Source organism: Crocuta crocuta, unplaced genomic scaffold (assembly GCF_008692635.1).
Source record: "Crocuta crocuta isolate KB4526 unplaced genomic scaffold, BGI_CrCroc_1.0 scaffold336, whole genome shotgun sequence".
Taxonomy (NCBI): domain Eukaryota; kingdom Metazoa; phylum Chordata; class Mammalia; order Carnivora; family Hyaenidae; genus Crocuta; species Crocuta crocuta.
In genome coordinates, this window is record NW_027527943.1 from 561,891 (window position 1) to 581,586 (window position 19,696).

Genomic DNA, 19,696 nt, shown 5'->3' on the forward strand with positions numbered 1-19,696 from the left:
CCACCCATATGGCAAGATATTATTAATTATTCTGAATTTTTTTAAGTTTATGCGTTTATTTTGAGAGAGGGAGAGTACGAGCAGGGGATGGGCGGAGAGAGGGAGAGAAGGAGAATCCCAAGCAGGCTCTGTGCTGCCAGTGTGGAGCCTGACGCAGGGCTTGCTAAAATCAAGAGGCAGATGTTTAACTGATTGGGCCACTGAGATGCCCCATCATTATTCTGAATTTGAAATAGAAAATTATNAAAAATTAGCAGTTATCTTTTTTGTAATGATGCTTTCTGCATTTCTCTCTGCTCCCACCCATATGGCAAGATATTATTAATTATTCTGAATTTTTTTAAGTTTATGCGTTTATTTTGAGAGAGGGAGAGTACGAGCAGGGGATGGGCGGAGAGAGGGAGAGAAGGAGAATCCCAAGCAGGCTCTGTGCTGCCAGTGTGGAGCCTGACGCAGGGCTTGCTAAAATCAAGAGGCAGATGTTTAACTGATTGGGCCACTGAGATGCCCCATCATTATTCTGAATTTGAAATAGAAAATTATGTGACCAGTGATTGTTGCAAACAACCAAAAACCTACAAAGGAGTCCAATAAATTTAACTCATAGTTTAATGTTAGGAAATCTATAATTCTTTTCAACATGTATTTATTTTTGAGAGAGAGAGAGAGCGTGTGATTGAGAGAGAGAATGGGGGAGGAGCAGAGAGCGAGGGAGACAGAGGAATCAAAGCAGGCTCCACACTGACAGCTAAAAGCCTGACACAGGGTTTGAAGCCACGAACCTCGAGATCATGACCTGCACCAAAGTTGGACCCTTAAGAGACTGAGCCACCCAGGCACCTGGAATATAACTTTAAACCATCTTATTAATATGCAAATAAAGGAAAATCCTATGATCTCCACAAATGCTACTAAGTCATTTAATAAAATTCAACATGCATTTCTGATTAAAAGGAGAAACTCCTAATAAAATAGGAATAGATGGACACTAACTTTATATGCCAAAACTGTATACATCGAAAAAAAAAAACCTCCCTCAAGACTAACTGTAAAATCTTACAAGGCTTCTCATAAAAATCTCCCTGAATTTGTGAAGAATAAAAATACAGCAATTTGCCAAATTAATAATTTCTCCCTAATCTGCTTATAGCTATAGGTAGAAAATTTTCTCTTGTGCTAAAGGAGGAGGAGAAGGTGAAGAAAAGAAGAAAACCTACCATGAAATCCTCATTAGAATCTCTTATACCACAGGCAGAGGACAAATATCATATGTTTGCACGTATAGGAGGATTAGGAGGAACTTGATGGAGGAACAAGGGGGGAAATGGTGGAGGAAAGGGAGAGAGGCAAACCATGAGAGACTCTTGAATGCTGACAATAACTGAGGACTGATGGATGTGGGGGGAGGGGGGATGGGCATGGAGGAGGGCACTTGTGGGGATGAGCACTGAGTGTTATGTGGAAACTAATTTGACAATAAACTATTTGTTAAAAAAAAAAATCTCTTATACCAGTGGAGGAGTTTTTATAATTTGTGAAACACTATTTTACATAATCCCCAAAGTCATAAAATAATGGCTCATGGGAAAATTAATGGTGTCTCACAAAATTTATCAATTGTAATTAAACATCAGTAGCCACTCTCATTTGTTTTCTTGGGCTGTTTCTCAGCACTGAATAAAACTCAGTGGAGGGGAAGCATGGATGGCTAAGTAGGTTGAGCACCTGCCTCTTGATTTTGGCTCAGGTCATAATCCCAGAGTCATGGGATTGATTCCCAAGTCGGGCTTCATGCTGAGCTGGAGCCTGCTTCTCTCTCTCCCTCCCTCTGATTCCTCTCCCCTACTCTCTCTCTCAAATTAAAAATTAAAAAAAAAAAAAAAACCTTCAGTGTAACTATGGTGGTTAATTTAAGCTATTTGATTTGCTCAATTTTCTCCTTGGGTAGAATTTAATAAACGATTCTAGTGGGTTTTGAAATCTAATATGACACAAAATTTTTGTTGTTCTGGTTTTCTTCTGTTCAACAACCCAAACCATGTACTCTGGGCAACACTATTTAAAAGAGGGGAAAAAGTTCTAACGCCTTTTATTAGTTCCCGTGAGACAACATGATTTGTAATCAAATTGCAGATCTCAAAGTCTTGTTTTAAGGCAGATACACTGGCAGACCCTAACAACAACATTAACCAGCAAGTCAGTCGTACTGACAGCACAGAATGCCGTCATGGGAACTCTGCTGTGGGCACTGCACTATCTGCTGCATTGTGTGTATTGTAACATTTTGGCAAAGCCCACCAATCCTACCTTGCCTTCTTAGAAGCCACAGCTCCTCAGATGCATCTTTCTCCCAAGTGAAAAAGACAAAGATATTTAATTGGCTATTGTTAGGGAATCTTTAGGCCTTAAAGAGCAATATAATCAAGTGTTTCCCAGAAAAGCTATTCAGAAGGCAAGGAAGAGGGGAATATTTCCAAGACATGTGATAGAGAGCTAATTTATTATTTGAACAACTCTTATGATCAATAAGAAAAGACCAACAACCCAGTAGAAAAATGGACAAAACTTATATTAGTTCACACACATACTCACCCAAAATTACAAAAGATATATATACAAACACACACACGGAAAGATACTCAACTTTGCTCTTAAATGAACATAAAAAATGAAATGCCATTTTTCACCCATCATATTGGCAAAGATCAAAAGGTTTAGAAGTATGATACTGTTGGTGATGTAGGTGTGAAAACTGGTACATCTTATTTGGAATGCAATGTTGCAATGCCTATTAAAATGTAAAAACACATAAAACTTACACGTGACATTCTTCCATTTTCCCTGAACACCCTTTCAAAAATGTCCCCCAATTACTGTCTCTAGTCCTTTTATTTTCTTCACAGCATGCTGCAATTAATACGTATTTGTGTTAGTTTTTTTTAAAGGTCTGTCTCCCCCAGTAGAATGTAAAATTCTGTGATGGCAAAGATCAAACTTTACTTGATCTCTGGTTTATACCCAGCACCTGTCATCGTGCCTAGCATATAAAAAGCACCTAATAGGGGCACCTGCGTGGCTCAGTCGGTTAGGCTTCTGACTCTTGGTTTCAGCTCAGATCATGATCTCACAGTTCACGAGTTCAAGCCTCGCATTGGGCTCTGCACTGACCACACAGAGCCTGCATGAGATTCTCTCTGTGCCCCTCCCTAGTGCTCTCTTACAGTAAATAACTTAAAAAAAAAGAAACTATACACATTTTAAAACAGAAAAACACCTAGTAAATATTTTCCTTTTGATCCAAGAACTCTACTTCTACGTGGCCATTTTTAGGTGATCCAACGGATTCTTTTTGACCCAATAATTCTACTTCTAGATGAGAATGAAACAGATAATACTCTCACTTACCCACAAAGATGTTCACCAACGTACTGTGTAACCCAAAATATAAGATCCATTTTATTGGATCTTAAACATCCAATAAAATATGGTCCTTTCATTCAACATAGTATTTTAAAGTCATTAATTAAAAAGAATAAGGTAGATTTATTATGTATTGATTAAAATATCTCCAAGATATATTAAGTGAAAAATGCAAGGTGTAGGTTCATGTATGTATCGTGGTATGGTTTCTAAAAATAAAAATATACATGTGTAACACTGGATTTTACCAGTGTTGCCCAACCCTCTTTGGGGAAATTCTCAAGGTAGTGTGCTCCAGCGGCAATTGTCTTCTACTAGGATGAAAGTGCCCTTCCACATCACACTGCGTGTGAGATTCTAGAACCCCTTCACCTTCAGTTCTGTGGGGCTTAATAGGGTCTTTCTTGAGCCTTGGGGAGTTTACTCTTCTCCTTCCCTTTCTTTTTTTTTTTTTTTTAAAGAGGTAGCACACAAACCAGGAAGAGAGGCAGAAAGAGAGGGAGAGAGAATCCCAAGCAGTCTCCACGCTCAGCATGGAGCCGGACACAGGGCTCGATCCCTGGAATCGTGACCTAAGCCAAAATCAAGAGGTGGACACTCAACTGAGCAACCCAGGTACCCCACAGGATCCCCTTTTCAAATGAGATAGTTTGCCTAGTAATGAAGTTTTAAAATTCAGACAGATGTCACTGGATAAAAACAAAAGCTTTATGATAGATTGTGAGTGGAGCTCACTCTAAAATCTTCTGCAGCACTGGTGCTGACCAGGTTCTCAATGTCAACTCTGTTGCCCATGAGGTCCCTCCTGATCTGATCTCCTTTTCATGAGCTCCACCAACTGCATTCTTCTTTCTACCTTCTCATTTTTTTCTTCTCTTCTTAGTCTAAGGTGGCAGCTAATCTACTCTTTGGAAGACCCAAGCACCATTGACTCTCTTTTCTTCTTTGTATCTATTTTATGGATAAATCCTATGTTCCCTCCAATCAGGTATTCCCTAATAGTCAAAACCAAGCTTCAAGAAAATTTTGGCTTTCAGCACACGTATTGGTTTTTAGAAATCATTCACAACTATAGTTGGCATTTTTTTGATTGCCTACTTGCCTTCCAGTTCTTCCCCATGTATGTAGCCTATAAACTGAGTATACCTACACTCCGGGAGTGGGCCTATTTCCATGTCAACAGTACCATTTTTTTTGAGAGTGGACATGTGACCTAAGCTAATCCAATTAGGGTGAATCTCAGGATTGTTTGGAATGCCAAGACAGAAATGTTCTTTCTTCAGAGATGGACCAGGAAGTATATAATCAAATCCAGAACCTTTGGCAGCCTTTTTTTTTACTTAAGGGAAACTAGCCAAAGGAGGAAAATAACCCACAGGGAAGAAAAAAATCAAAGACCCATAAAGCCATATAGGACACCCATTCTCCTGCAGGACTTTTCAGTTCCATGAGCCAATAAATCTCCTTTATGTGTTGGGGCGCCTGGGTGGCTTAGTCGGTTAAGCGTCCGACTTTCGCTTAGGTCATGATCTCGCGGTTCGTGGGTTCGGGCCCCGCGTCGGGCTCTGTGCTGACTGCCAGCTCAGAGCCTGGAGCCTGTTTCAGTCTGTGACTCCCTCTCTCTCTGACCCTCCCCTGCTCCCACTGTCTCTCTCTCCTGGCAATAAATAAAACATTAAAAAAAATTAAAAAAAAAATCTCCTTTATGTGTTAATACCAGAAACCAGTATACATTCAATTGAATCCTTTGTTCTTTCTGGGGTTCTTCTGATCATCCTTGGGGCAAATGAAAGGCTCCATAAGGCCCTTCGAGAGAGAGAGAAGACAGAGCAACAGGGAAAATAACCTTCAGGTTAATAGCTCCAACCTTTATCCTTCAATATACTTGCATATACAAAGAACTTATGAACAGACATAAAAGACATTGAAAAGAATTCTTTGGTAAGAATTAGGGACTAGGGGGAAAGAGCTTTTATTAACTCCTACTGTAGTGTTTGAATATTTTTTAAACCATGTGCACATATTAAGTTAAAAAATAAAAAAAGAGATCTCAGCTTTTTCTTGAAGGACTTCCTAACATTGTAGATCTAGTAGCACCATTAAGTCTTTTCATATTATTTTGGCCACATAAAAATTGTTGTTAAAAGTCCCACTGTACAAAAAGTCCTTACTTGTCATCTTTCCCTTTTGTCTTTCTGTACACCATCTCTCGGAAACTGGCTAGAATCTTATTCTCTCTCTTTCGTCTCTCTTCTTGGTTAAAGGATGCAAGAGCTCTCTTCTCATCAGCACTGTAGATCTGGTTCTCTTTACGCAGTCGTACAGCCTCCATTCTACGATGCCTGCTACCACTCATGACATAACCTGAGCATTCAAATGCAGCAATCTCTTCACTTGTCAGCCCAATTTCACCTCTTCGCGGGATTCGCTTTCCAGCTTTTACATACTCAGCCATTGCTGCACCCTCACCTGGGAGCAGAGCATGGCCATAGTTCAAAGGCTTCTCATCTTGAGAGGCGTGTATTACAGGTGCTTCTGGACCTATTATATCCATGATATCTGCAATCTTTGACTGCTTAATCCAGATATCTTCTGGCAACTCCCCTTCTGAATCTTTAAAGCTTGAGCCACTGGATTCTTTTTTAGTGTTCTTATTCTTCCTTTTCTTGGTTCTTTTTGCCCTGTGTTTCTTCTTCTTTTCCTTCTTCTTGGCTTTTTTAGCCCTCTTTTTACCATCAGTGCTAGAATTAGTGTCAGAGTCTGAATTACTATCACTATTATGAAAGTGTTTCCTATGTTTCCTTTTGGACTTTCTCTTTCTTTTTTTCTTGCTTTTTGAACGACTGGTATTCCCTTTTTCTTCGGAGCTGGAATCCGAACTGCTGGTCTCCTGAGTCTTTACCTCTTCCTCCTCCACTGGGGTGTGTTCATCAGAATCCGGCTCAGGAAACTTTGGAGACAGTCCCCACACCTCAGGAGCTCCCAGCTCCCCAATCCTTTCTCTTTCTTTCAGCCTCCTCTGCCGATAGCTCTCCTCCTTCTCCTTCTCATACTCTCGGGCCCACTGCCGGTCGCCCGCATAGTGGTGGTGATGGTAGCGATATCCGCCACTGTAGACGGAAGAAGACAAGACCGCGTAGTTGCGGGGCCCGGGCGGCTGTTCCTGAGACTCAGAGCGGCCCAGCCCGCATGGAGCGCCAACGCCCGACGCCCCCCACGGAGACCTGGGACCCTCGCGGCCGCGGGAGTGAGAGCGGGATCGGGAGCGGCCTCCCCAAGGGGAGCGTCTGGCCTGTGCAGACAGCGGGCTCCCCGACGAGCTGCGTCGCCGCCTCCGAGAGCCCGCGGCGTCCTCTGGACAGCGGGACCGGGACACTAGGGCCATGGGCCACGCCCCCACCGGCTACCTAACGGCCGACGCCGGGCAGTTGCCACGGAGACTGAGGCGGGCCTGGACTTCCCGCCCACGCAGACGCGTCGGCGGCTTCCGCTTCCGGCGGGTTGCTCGGCGCAGGCGTGGCGCGAGGGCGAGAANATAGAGGAATTTGCGCCAGTGACCCTTCTGCTGTTCAGAGGTCTCCTACTCCGCTTGGCTCTTCGCCTTTAACCATCTTGATAACCCTTCGCGCCTCCATGCTCCCCTCGGCCCTCTTTATCGTCACAGCCTAGTGCGGGTCCCCTACTTCCCACGCTCCTTTTGTTGATACCTTAGAAAGGGACGTGTCCACCACTTTCTTGACGGAAGTACGTTTATTGACTTCAAAACCCCACTTGTTCCTACTGGAAGCAAGCACCGGAACTTCTTTTAGAATCAAAAAGTTTAAGCTCAGCCTCTAAGCCAAATGAAGGCCAGAGTTATGATTTTTAATTTTTAAAATGCACAGACGTTTCTACTCCTGAAATGCAGGGAAACATCCAAACCAGTCTTGTAGATGTCTCCTAATTTGGTTAATTTCTTCAGGATTTTTTGTAGTTATTTATGCACACACTTTGTTCATTGTCTGAAACGACCAGCATTTCATGCAAGATCGTTTTCTTCTTAGCTTAAAAGATAGGTAGGCATTACCATCATGATTGTCTGTATTTAAAATGACCGGCTCAGTTATTTGACAGACTTGGAAAGTGACAGAAAAAGGAAATCAGAATTTAGATATAGCACTTTTCCTGATGCTAAGGCTCTAAACATTGAAGTGAGAAATTGAATAGCACCAAATTAAAATTTTAGATTATATTTATCAGCGAGATGCTCACTATGGAAGTCAGCAACCAGCAAACTCACAAACTTGAATATCAACATTTGCATCGCCTATACTTCCTGTGCAGATATACAAGGTATCTCCATGCCAGCATGAAGACACTGACCTTGACCTGTTTCATCTGTGAAATGACTCTGCAGGAATAGGACTATATCCGGGAGACAGCTTCCAAGCTAGCTGCTAACTCCTTCCTCCTAGCCATCTATGCGAAGTTCATACACAGGGCTCCTACCCTGTAGTATTACAGTGGCTAGAAGACCTCTGATCTTCATCCCTTGATCAAGCAGGTCTTCTTTGAAGTCACCAAAATCTCTCCTGTGGACGGTTTGAAGCTGAAGGAGATTTTGAGCTACTGCAAGTTCTGAGGCTGAGACTTCGCTCTGGCAGCAGCCACCAGGGCCAGGCAGGCCTTTAAATAGGCTATATTTATTCTGTCATTGGATTTGTCTTTTGATCACTTTTCTCCATTTTGACTCCTTGTCTTCCCAAACTGATGTTGTAAACATTTAAGTTTTTTAATGAAAGAAAATAAAGTATTATAATATTTGATGAGAAATTGAATAAAAATTTTGTTAAAATATGTAATTAGATACATTTTTTTGTAACAGGTCTTCTAATGCGAAGAATTTAAAAGATTTAAAAATTTATTTATTTTTGAGAGACACAGAAAGACAGAGCACAAGCAAGACACAGACACAAAATCTCAAGCAGGCTCCAAGCTCTGAGCTGTCAGCACCGAGCCCGATGTGGGGCTCCGCTCCAACCCACAAAGGCGAGATCATAACCTGATCAGAAGTAGGACACTTAACCAACTGAGCCACCTAGGCGCGCCTCAATAATATCTTTAAAATGGGATCAAAATCCAAAGTTAATGAAATCTATTTGATTGTGATTAGTTATTGGTCTGTTTAATCCAGAATACTTTCTCTACCTGCACATCCACTTTTTAAATATTACTTCATACAATTTTGCTGAGTCCAGGGTGATTGTTTTGTAATATGTCTGACAATTCGAATTTATCTGATAATTTCCCCATGATTAGATTTAGGGTAATCCTGTTTGGCAGATCACACAGGTGAAATATACTTGTTACGGTATCTCAGCAGAAAGCATATAACATTAGTTTGTCACAATCTATACTTATTACTAACAAATTCCTAACAAGCAAGTTATATAGAACTCTGAGGACAAGCCGAAATTAAACATCTCCCCAAATTACTTCATACTTATGGCCTTTACAAATATGAAGTGACCTTTACTCACCAAGCAACAAAACAGCCATTCACTAATGAGATTCACACGACCTGACAGTACCCTCCAGCTGCTCACGTTCGCACTTCCACACAGTGCTCTGATTTACATTTTACAGTGTTTTTACAAGACTTATCTCAGTAGCTGTGCTCAAGATTACAGAAATTTATTTTGGGAAGAGGAAACAAACACTTGTATTATGACTACAACTTCTATTTCTTACCCTGATAAAGGCAAGTGCAAAGCGACTAAATGAAGACCTGCTGATCCTTGAACAACATGGCTTTGAACTGCAGGGGTCCACTGGTCCACGGCTTTTTTAAAGAGTTGACAGCAAAAGCCATAAGGCATTTACTTACAACTGCGCACCCCAGTCTGGATGGGACCCAACGGAAGGCAACCGAAGAGGCGGTTGCACCTGCTGCCCTATGAGTACCAGGGGCACGGGGGTGAGGAGTTGCCAGACCCCAAGACTGGGAAGGGCTGGAGGTTGCTGTGCCCACCGAGTAGTCGTGCCCAGGCCGGGAGACTAGCAGATGGGATAGACTGAGGAATAAAAAATCAGAGAAGGTACCAGCATGATATGTTTCCACCTAAAAAATTTCTACCAAACCTGCATTCTACTGAGTAGAAAGTGGACTGACAATTCAGTCCAGCAAAATAACTGCTGTCACTTCCGGCTTAAAATCTAGCCTCTTCTAGCTAAAAGGAATCTCAGGCTTCCTTCCATTTTAAGGTAGGCCTACCTTACTACGTTACCCATTATCCTAAGAACTTTACACGCAAAAAACCTCACCCACTGCTCACATCCCTATCTACTACTACTATTCTCGGGGTGGGAAGGTCAGGCACAGAGAGGTTATGTAGTTAACGGTGGTCACCCAGGTAATACGTGGTAAATAAAGGCAGGATTAGGAGTCCAGGGAATTTGGCCCGAGAGTGTGCGGCTTTCACTCGGCTAGACTATGACTGGGAAGGAACAAGAGAGCAAGCAGGAGTGAGCAGGGTCCGCCAGGCCAGGGACACAAGAGCGGCTGGAATCAGGGAACAGCAAAAGCCTGGCTGCTCGAGAGGAGGCCACGGAAAATGGTAGCTGAAGGGGGCGGTTGGAGATCTCCGGTTGCCTTTGCAGGAAGGACCGCAAAGGCTCCCCCGGCGGTTCATGAAGACAAGCAGTTACGCTAAGGCTGCGTGGAAGTGAGGAATAACTAGAGGGAGAGAGGGACTTCCNGGAAGGCCCTGTTGCCTGGAGCTCTGAGGGCACCCGCGGGCCTCGAGTTCTCGGGAACGTGAGACGTCAGCTTCAGCCAAGCTTACGTCAGAGCGCGCAAGTCCTCTCCCGCGGACGCGACGGCGGTAGCCCGGAAGCCGAAGGGTTAATTCGGCTGCCACCGAGAGACGCGTCCTAGAGGGCCCAGGAAGTGGCGCGATCGGAATCTGGAGCCCGGGCCCTGCGCCCCCGTGNCCACCCAGAGAGCGGGGACGAGGCGGTGCTGCTCCTCGAGCACCTGCAGAGGCAGCTGGAGGCGCCGGCGCCGCAGGTAGAGGCCAAGCCCGGTTTCTTCCCCAAGTCTCGGGGCCGAGGGAGGGGCGTTCCGTCAACATCCGAACTTCTCGGTGTCTCTCTGCTGCTTGGGTGGAGTCCCCGGGCCCCTCCTCGGAACAGAATGTTTAGGTACATAAAGGATTGCAGAAGAACACGATTATGTTGAAATACAGCCAACAAAGCATTAAACAAATAGGTGACAACGTTATATGTGCGCTTTGTTAAACTGCTGCACTAAACAGGAGGACGTTGGCACAGGCCGAGTCGACCGGGTGCGGGTTCAAAGCCCTTAGAAGCTTGAGCGACTTGGACGGTGTTCGCTGCGCTGTAACGTGGTGTGAAAACATCTGCAATTTCTATTGGTGACGAAGTCCTGTGGTTACGCCACATGGTTGTTGCTTCAATTTATAATAGAAGGAGAGACCAAATTTCCCTTAGAGGCTGGTAAAAACAGAACTACTTGTTTCCTATCTGAAGTTCATGAAGGCCCACTTGGGAGGAGTCCAAGGACCTCAGGCCAAAAACCACCCCTGGTGGAAAACGGGTTGATCTCCCCTGCGTCTTCCTGTTTTGTCGGTCTGTTATGAAGTTGTGTCCTCTGTGGACCACTTAATGTGCCTTCAGGGGACACGCGGCCAGAGCCCCCTAACCACTGACCGGGACACCCGGGCTCTGGACGTGGGCCCACTGCCCATGAGCCCTTCACAGTGAAGACATTTCAAGTCTCTTAGCTTCAGCCTCCTCAGTCTTTACAGAAGATGTGGGGAGTTCTGAGCTCCATGTGAGAAAGTAACTTGACAAGTGTAATTTACCGATAGATGCAGGGAAGCCTGCTTTTAGTGGGGACAGACCTTTTAGTGGGGACAGCCCGTGTGTCCTGATTTAGGTGATTAACATACTGTGACCTTATTTCTTAGTCCTCAAAGCCAATAACAAACCCCTATAAACAAGAAATTATTACCTTTGCTTTTCAGATAAGACAGGAGTATTCTGAGAACTCAGCACCAGTTCCCAAAGGGTATTTGTAAAAGCGCAACGAGGGAGCACCTGGTAATGGTTAAGAGCACAGGCTCTGGGGTCATTCTGCCTGAGTGCCCATCCTAGCATCGCCACTTATTAGCGGGGTAACCTTGGGAAAACTGTGTAAACTCTCTCTGCCTTAGCTTCCTTATTAGTGAAATGATGGTAACAGTACTAACCTCAAGGTTGTTGTCTATGTTACCTGAGTTAATATTTCTAGTGCTCCTGGAAACTGTGAGGCATACGGGAAGTGCTCCAGAAATGTCTGACGAATAAATGAAAATGAATGAAAAATCTCTAGGTCCCAGGTGGCAACCGGAGCCGAGAGCTTGTGTGTTGCAAGATGGCAGTGTTGACACCTTTCTGTGGATCACGGAGTGCCCAGTTACAACCAGTGAGGGCTCTGCTCAAGCATGAATCGCTGGCATCAAGGGCCTTACCAGACACAGGTGAGTGTTCTCTTCTGGGCACATGAACCTGCAGACTTCATCCAACTTCATTGATGATTAACTGATTTGGCCATCACTGACTGGCTCTACTTTGAAACTGAAAGGGAAATTTCAATGTTCTGGAAAGAATCAGTTCCTCANTGTGTCCTCGGTCAGCCCCTTTTTCAGTGGCATCTTCTTCATCAGTAAAGGCAATTCTGCAAAAGCAAACTGAAGCTTTTGTTGTGACAGTGCTTTTGTTCTGAAGGTTTGGTTTTGCTTTCCTGCCCTGTTACCAGGGTGTAAACATGTGGTCCCTGGCTCTGGAGGAACATAAGCTGGCCAGGACAGATACGGCATGCCCATTGTCTCAACTGATGACATAATTGGGACAGTCTGTACTTAAACTGGATTTCAACTTCTTACCTGGTCCTTCACGTCCTGGAGGCTCTGTAGTGTCCGGTTTTTTGTTTGTTTGTTTGTTTGTTTTCCCAGAGTTTCCTCACTTCAGACCACATTTCACTACATTTGAGTAACTATTAATACAAATGAGCCACCATCACTACTGTTGTTCAATTCCAGGCCTTTCAGTGGCTTGGTCTTTGTTTTCCAAATATTTGTACCTTCTACACTGGTGTCTAGATTATTTGTGTGGAGACACTGGTGTCTGGATATTTGTGTGGAGACTCGCGCTTCTGGAGTGTCTAGGCACAGAGACTCGTGCTTCTGGAGTGTCTGGGCGTGGAGACTCGGGTGTCCGGAGTGTCTGTGTGGAGGCACCTGTCCTCATGTGCTCACGGCCTCTCTACTTCTGGGTGGTTTTGTTGACGAAACCATCACAAGATTGGGAGAAGTGGCGTGAAGCGCCGCCCCGGCTCGGTCAGCAGAGCTTTCAGGGGCTGTCCCCTCACCGCCTGAGCCCCTCTCCACGGTGCCCAGCCCTGGGCGTGACTCTGGGTGAGAGGAAGTAGGTGGACCATGTGCTGTTTCAGGGCTTGCTGAAAACGGAAGATGTGGCCCTGGCTTTCTCTGCTGGCTGGACGCAGCTGGATGCATCTCGGAGGAGCTTCCACAGAGATGAAGGGCAGGAGAACCCCGGTGGCCTGACCTCCCTGGGTAAGCCTGACGGGTGCTGGTTTCTCGTAGGCTTTTGTGGCTTCCTTTGTCGATTAAAACCTACTGGGCTGTGAGAAGCTGTCTGAATTATGTCTACGTTCAGAGCCACTGTTTCTGAACCCAGCTACTAACCACGTGTGTGACCAGCTCCTTAACCCTCCAGGCCTGGCTCCCTTCCCTGTCTTGCGGTGTCCCGGCCGGGTGAAGTGGGACGCGTCAGATGCAGCCCCGGGCAGAGGCCTGGCTCACACCAGGCGCTCAGGCAGTGTTGGTCCCTCCCTGTTGCTAGTCTGGACACAGAAGAGAGCAGGGGTCCCCCCAGGAAACGGGCCATGGGACCGTAGAGTGAGAGCGAGACTAGAGAGCGGGGCACAGGGCACACACAGGACAGCCTGATTTGTCTGAGTTCATGCAGCTCAACTGTGTTGCAGCAGGAGCTCCGGCTCAGATCTGTCAGCACTGAAGCCAGTCACCTGCCTTTGTCTGGGATAAGAGCCGAGAAGACTGTCCCTGACTGGCAGTCGCTAAGCACCTACTCCCCCTGGTTCACACAGAACACTTCCAGGTCCTCACGCGTGTCTGCTTACTGCTGCCGTCTGCCCAGCCCTCCTTCGGTCCAACCCCAGTGCAGGGCCCTGCCTTCGTTCTCAGGACTTAGAGCCTCTGCATGTGTCCCCAGCACAGTCCTCCCCACCCTCCTCCCTCCACGCCCCATCTGCACCTGCTTCTGATGACCCCAGGCCCGTTCTCAGGTTTCCTTCCTCCCCACCACCCATTCTCCCACTTCATCCCTATTCCGGTTCTTGTACCGAAACCCTCATCCTGGCCTATGTGGAACTGCAGTCACAGCTCTCCTGCGTGGCAGGGCGTCATTGACCACATCTGGCCACTTGTTATTTCAGGTGGTGAGGTAGAAGCTGAGATCCAGGCCCGGCCTGCAGATGAGGACCAGCCAGTACACGAGTCTGGGCAAATACCATGTCCCTGGCGTGAAGACACGGCCCAGGTTCCCAGAGGCTCAGAAGCTGGTGAACAGGAGGGCAGGTTCCCAGGAAAGCAGGAAACTGCCCCAGGAAGTAGGCGGCACTACTGTCATGAATGTGGAAAGAGTTTTGCTCAGAGTTCAGGCCTGACTAAACACAGGAGAATCCACACGGGGGAGAAACCCTATGAATGTGAAGACTGTGGCAAGACCTTCATTGGGAGCTCTGCCCTCGTCATCCATCAGAGAGTCCACACTGGGGAGAAACCCTATGAGTGTGAGGAATGTGGCAAGGTGTTCAGTCACAGCTCAAACCTCATCAAACACCAGAGGACCCACACTGGGGAGAAGCCCTACGAGTGTGAGGAGTGTGGGAAAACCTTCAGCCAGAGCTGTAGCCTCCTTGAACATCACAAAATCCACACGGGGGAGAAGCCGTACCAGTGCAACATGTGTGGCAAGGCTTTTAGGCGGAATTCACATCTCCTGAGACACCAGAGGATCCACGGTGATAAAAATGTGCAGGATCCTGAACGTGCAGAGACCTGGGAGGGTCAGGGGAGGGTGGAAGGCCAGTGGGAAAACGTTGAGGCTCCCGTGTCTTATAAATGTAATGAGTGTGAGAGGAGTTTCACTTGGAATAGAAGCCTTATCGAACATCAGAAAATCCACACTGGTGAGAAACCCTATCAGTGTGACACATGTGGGAAAGGCTTCACCCGAACTTCCTACCTTGTTCAACACCGGAGGAGCCATGTGGGAAAGAAAGTTCTATCCCAGTGACACATGTCGTACATGTCCGAGTTGTTCATTCCTCATGAATCTGGGCTGGGGCTTTACTGACTACTACGCACCATCTTGTGTTAGAAGACGGAGTCTGGAGGGATGCATTCTCTTCTACATTCTAGAAGGTGGCTGGGAAACAGCTTGTTCATAAGAGGCTCTGGGAGAGTTGTCTGGAAGAGGCAGGACCTGAAAATGTTTGTTCTTAACTAACGGACTTCCAGACTGGCTAACCACCTCCGGCCAGCACTTGATGGCGTCTCCTGGGCAGATGGCTCTTAGGTGGGAGCTGCTGCTCTGACCATTTTGCCTATAATGAATCTTTCACCAGTTGGTCAGATCTGTGACATTTTATACTCCCCACTGTACCTTGTGCATTGGTGCTATAAATGTTTGTTTAGTACACCAGTGGGGTGACCTCCATAGCACTGAAAATCTGATGTGGTCTAGATTTCTGAGGACTTTCTAAGGCTATTTGTGTTTGTTAATTTTGCTAATTCTCTGAGGTTCAAGACTCTGGGTCAATCTAATCTATTTATTACCAAGTACATAGGGTTGTCAGATTTGGGGTGGGGGAATCCATATTTCTTCACCAGCACAGTAGTTGGAAGAATGCCTTAAGCAGCTTCTAATTGAGATTTGTGAGACTGCTCCATCAATGTAACTCCATTCTTCAGTCCATAGTAATTACATTCACATTAATTTTGCTCCTTTTAGGGGTGCCTGGGTGGCTCAGTTGGTTAAGCGTCTGAGTTCAGCTCAGGTCATGATCTCATGGTTCATGGGTTCGAGCCCCACGTCGGGCTCTGTGGTGACAGCTAGCCTAGAGCGTGGAGCCTGCTTCAGATTCTGGGTCTCCCTCTCTCTCTCTGACCCTCCCCTGCTCATGCTGTCTTTCTCTCTCTCTCTCAAAAATAAAACATTAAAAAATAAAAAAATTTTTTCTCCTTTTGGGGGGAAACCTTTCATGTTCAGGTAAATAAAAAATGAATTGACCAAGGCAGACCAAAATGATTATGAATTTTGATAGAAATCCTGTGATGTTGAGCGGCTTGTTTCTCATCTCTTATCTTGGGCCTAACAAAGCATGAAGACACCATCTGTATCACTCTCTCCCAACTTAGAGCCAAGTTACACCACAGCTTACACCAGCTAAGCTTCCTCCAGGTCAGAGAATTCATATCACATATTTATAACAAGTTTCACTCGTGTTTCCAGAACTGCTCTGTTGGTGGGGTTAGGAAGATAGGGTCAGAGGCAGCCAATGAACATGGGAACCCAAGTAGAGGCGGTAGGAGAAAACCTATCTGTTCAGAATCACATTAGGAATCCTACTCCACAATATCTAAAATACCAACATGTGAAGCCACAATAAGAATTTTGTAATATCGGTTTTCACCCAAATCACCTGCAGAGTTCTTCAAAGACTAACATTCCTGATACCACTAGCATCTAGCTTTACCAAACTGTGCCAAGAATGATGTCCGTTTTTCACGGATCTCAGACCATGTTTTGTTGAGTCACCAGCATGGTGTTCTATGGGCTCCTGCTCTGAAGTTTTTCATTGCCTTCATGTCCCCTCATTGCAGTCTAATTTAAAACCTCTGTAGCTTTCCAAAATTCTATGGAATCTATCCACTTCATCTCTCCTAGTGTTTTAAAATTTCCTTAAATTAACTTTTTGTTACTTCTGGCAAAGCTAGCCATTTCCTTTTCTCTATTTTTATAACTATTTGCTAATAGCTTTGATCTTAAGTACTGTTCATTTTCTTCTGGTATCTGTTTATGTCATGGAGAGGAATGTATGTAAAAGCTTTTGATAAACCAGACCATGTATAGGTCACAGGGATTGACAGGGACCACTGTGCTTCCTTTCATTCTTTCTTCCCAGCCTAAAACACTTCTCTGTGGAGGAGGAAATATTGTAGAAAAATACTTTTAATTGCCTACTATGTCCAATAATGAAAAGAATAAAGCATATGCACACATACATACATACATACCTAGGCTTAGGGTTTCAGTATACTAAAGTTGATAAAACATGTACATTAGTCAATGCCATGAGAAATGCCTTGTGAATGGTGAGCTGAAGGGTGTGGAATCTCAGGAGAAGGTTACTTCTGGCTATGAGCTGTTATTACCATGTGGATAGGGTGATGTTTGATGGAGCTACAAAGACTAAAAGAGTTTGTCAGGTTTAGTAACTAGGGCAAGTTTAAAGTAGGTACATTGTAGGGTCTTCAGTGCCAGAGCAAGGAGTTTAAATTATATTCAGTAAGTACTAGAGAGCTACTGACATGATCAAAATATTATCTATCTGGCAATATTGTGTAATTACAACTTAAAATATTACTTTGTTGATAGTCTTCTGGACACCTTGCTTTTCTATAAAGCAAAGGTATGTTTATAAAGTGAATTATAAAGTGGCTTCAACACCAGCCTATTCGAGAGGGTGGTCAAAAAATTATTTCTAGATAAAATCAGATCCAGTAAAATAAGTTCCTTAGTTAAGATATGACCAATATTTAAGGTAGAATAAAATGCCACTTTTTGTACTTTTTAAAATTGTTTTATGAATTTTAGTGTCGATTGGTCAGCCATTCTACTTATACTTAATTCCTCCAACTGCTGCAATACAGAAGTCTTCCATTTTCTTTTTTCTCCCTTTGCATAAGTTAAGGAGCTAGTTAAAACAGATTTTTTCCACTTGGGTAGAATGAATACTTACTATGAAAAGAGATTTTGATGAATAGCCCTCCTAGACGTGTTTTTAATTTTGGTAAAGTATATAACCCTATGAAATACTATTTTTCTCCTCCTTTAGAAGGAAAAAAGGTACAGCTTACCCTCAGGGTTGTGAGGATCACCTATACAAAGACATGCTGGGAGGTTCTAGTTCAAGATGGTTCCATAGGAGACCTTGAACTCACCTACTCCCAGACACACATTGAGTCCAGCTACAGTGGAACAGTTTCCTCTTAAAAAACAAAGGATGGCTGAGTGACAACTACACATGGGCAAACAAGAAAGAGAAAACCATGTTGAAGCATGTAGAAGAGTCCAGGACAGACACTCCTCATAAAGCCCAGCCCTGGCACAGTGACCTACAACTGGGAAGGAACTCAAAACCTGGAGCTTCTCCCTGAGGAGTACTGGGCTCAAACCCACATCAGGTATACCAACTTTTAAGACATACACTTGAGAGACAACTCCCCAAAACATACTCCTGAAAACTGACAGGGCCTGCCTGCCAAGACCCACAAGACTGAAGTGATCTGAGAAACTGCTCTTCTAGGACTCATACACTCAGATTCACCCACCTGGGGGCCCGGAGGCAGCTGATAGCACCCAGATTGAAAGTGAAGGAGGCTCACTTGCTTATATTAAAACATTGACCAGAGGGGTGATCATCTAACTCAATATATTCTAGGAGCCTGCTGGAACATTCCAGAGAAGGAAACAGGCACCATCTTTGCATTCTCCCTTTACCATGCTCCAGAGAACTAGTATCTCTCATAAGGGAGCTTTTATATGCATCTGGTGTCCTGATTTTTGTGGCTGCTCCTCAGGGGATGCCTTTGGATCACCTGGCTCTGAAGGCCTGGGAGTTTACATTCCTGGTCTCATGGGACTATAATATTTAATGTCACCCAAAAAGGAGCTTATACTCAGTCTGGTGTCCTAATTTTTATGACTGCAAGAAAAGAAGAAAGCAACAGAGAGGAACCGCAAAAACAGCCAGTAAACAATAAAATGGCAATAAGCACATAACATATCAATAATTACCTTAAATATAAATGGACTAACTTCTCCAGTCAAAAGACATAGAGTGGCTGAGCAGATAAAAAGACAATACCTATCTGTATACGGACTACAAGATACTATAGATGTAAGGACACACTAAACTGAAAGATAAGGGAATGAAAAACATTCCATGCAAATGGAACCAAAAGAAAGCTGGAGTAGCTATACTGGTATCAGGTAAGATAGACTTTACAACAAAGACTAAAAGATAAAGAGGGGCATTACATAATGATAAAAAGGTCAGTCCAACAAGAAGATAAAACACTAAATATTTAGGCATCCAGCATAGGAGCATCTAAACATATAAAGCAAATATTAACAGGATTAAAGGGAGAGATAGAGACCAGTGCAAGAACTGTAAGGACTTACATTGATGGATAGATCATCCAGACAAAATAAACACTGGCCTGATGTGTTATGTTAGACCAGACAGACTTAACAGATATTTACAGAACAGTCCACCCTAAGGCAACAGAATACACATTCTTCTGAAGAGCACATGGAACATTTTCCAAGATAGATCATACATTATGCCACAAAACAAGTCTTAACAAATTTAAAATGACTGAATCATGCATCTTCCAACCACACTGGTATAAAATTAATTACATGAAGAAAACTGTGGAGATTGACTAACATGCTACTGAAGAATTAATCTGTGGAGATTGAACAACATGCTACTGAACAACTAATGGGTCAAAGAAGAAATCAAATATCAAAAGATATGTGAGACACGGCAAAGGAAACAATCCATAAAACTAATAGGCAACCAACAGAATGGGAAAAGAGAGTTGCAAATGACATATCATATAAAGGGCTAGTATCCAAAATCTATAAGAAACTCACCAAACTCCGCACCCAAAAAACAACCCAGTGAAGAAATGGTCAGAAGATATGAACAGACACTTCTCCAAAGAGGACATCCAGGGGGCGCCTGGGTGGCTTAGTCGGTTAAGCGTCCGACTTTCGCTTAGGTCATGATCTCGCGGTTCGTGGGTTCGAGCCCCGCGTCGGGCTCTGTGCTGACTGCCGGCTCAGAGCCTGGAGCCTGTTTCAGTCTGTCCCTCCCTCTCTCTCTGACCCTCCCCTG

At 44.5% G+C, this 19,696-nt stretch overlaps 2 protein-coding genes across 2 annotated transcripts; one reads left to right on the top strand and one right to left on the bottom strand.

The window, feature by feature from the left end:
- Positions 1-5,172: 5,172 nt before the first annotated feature.
- NKAPL (NFKB activating protein like) lies at positions 5,173-6,896 on the bottom strand. The gene has a single exon (XM_077752401.1). It carries the CDS (start codon positions 6,803-6,805, stop codon positions 5,588-5,590), a length of 1,218 nt encoding a protein of 405 aa, XP_077608527.1. The 5' UTR covers positions 6,806-6,896; the 3' UTR covers positions 5,173-5,587.
- Positions 6,897-10,399: 3,503 nt separating this feature from the next.
- On the top strand, positions 10,400-15,822 carry ZKSCAN4 (zinc finger with KRAB and SCAN domains 4). The gene is made up of 3 exons (XM_077752402.1): positions 10,400-11,942; positions 12,914-13,037; positions 13,940-15,822. Exons 1-3 carry the CDS (start codon positions 11,907-11,909, stop codon positions 14,800-14,802), a joined length of 1,023 nt encoding a protein of 340 aa, XP_077608528.1. The 5' UTR covers positions 10,400-11,906; the 3' UTR covers positions 14,803-15,822.
- The last annotated feature ends 3,874 nt before the right edge of the window (positions 15,823-19,696 follow it).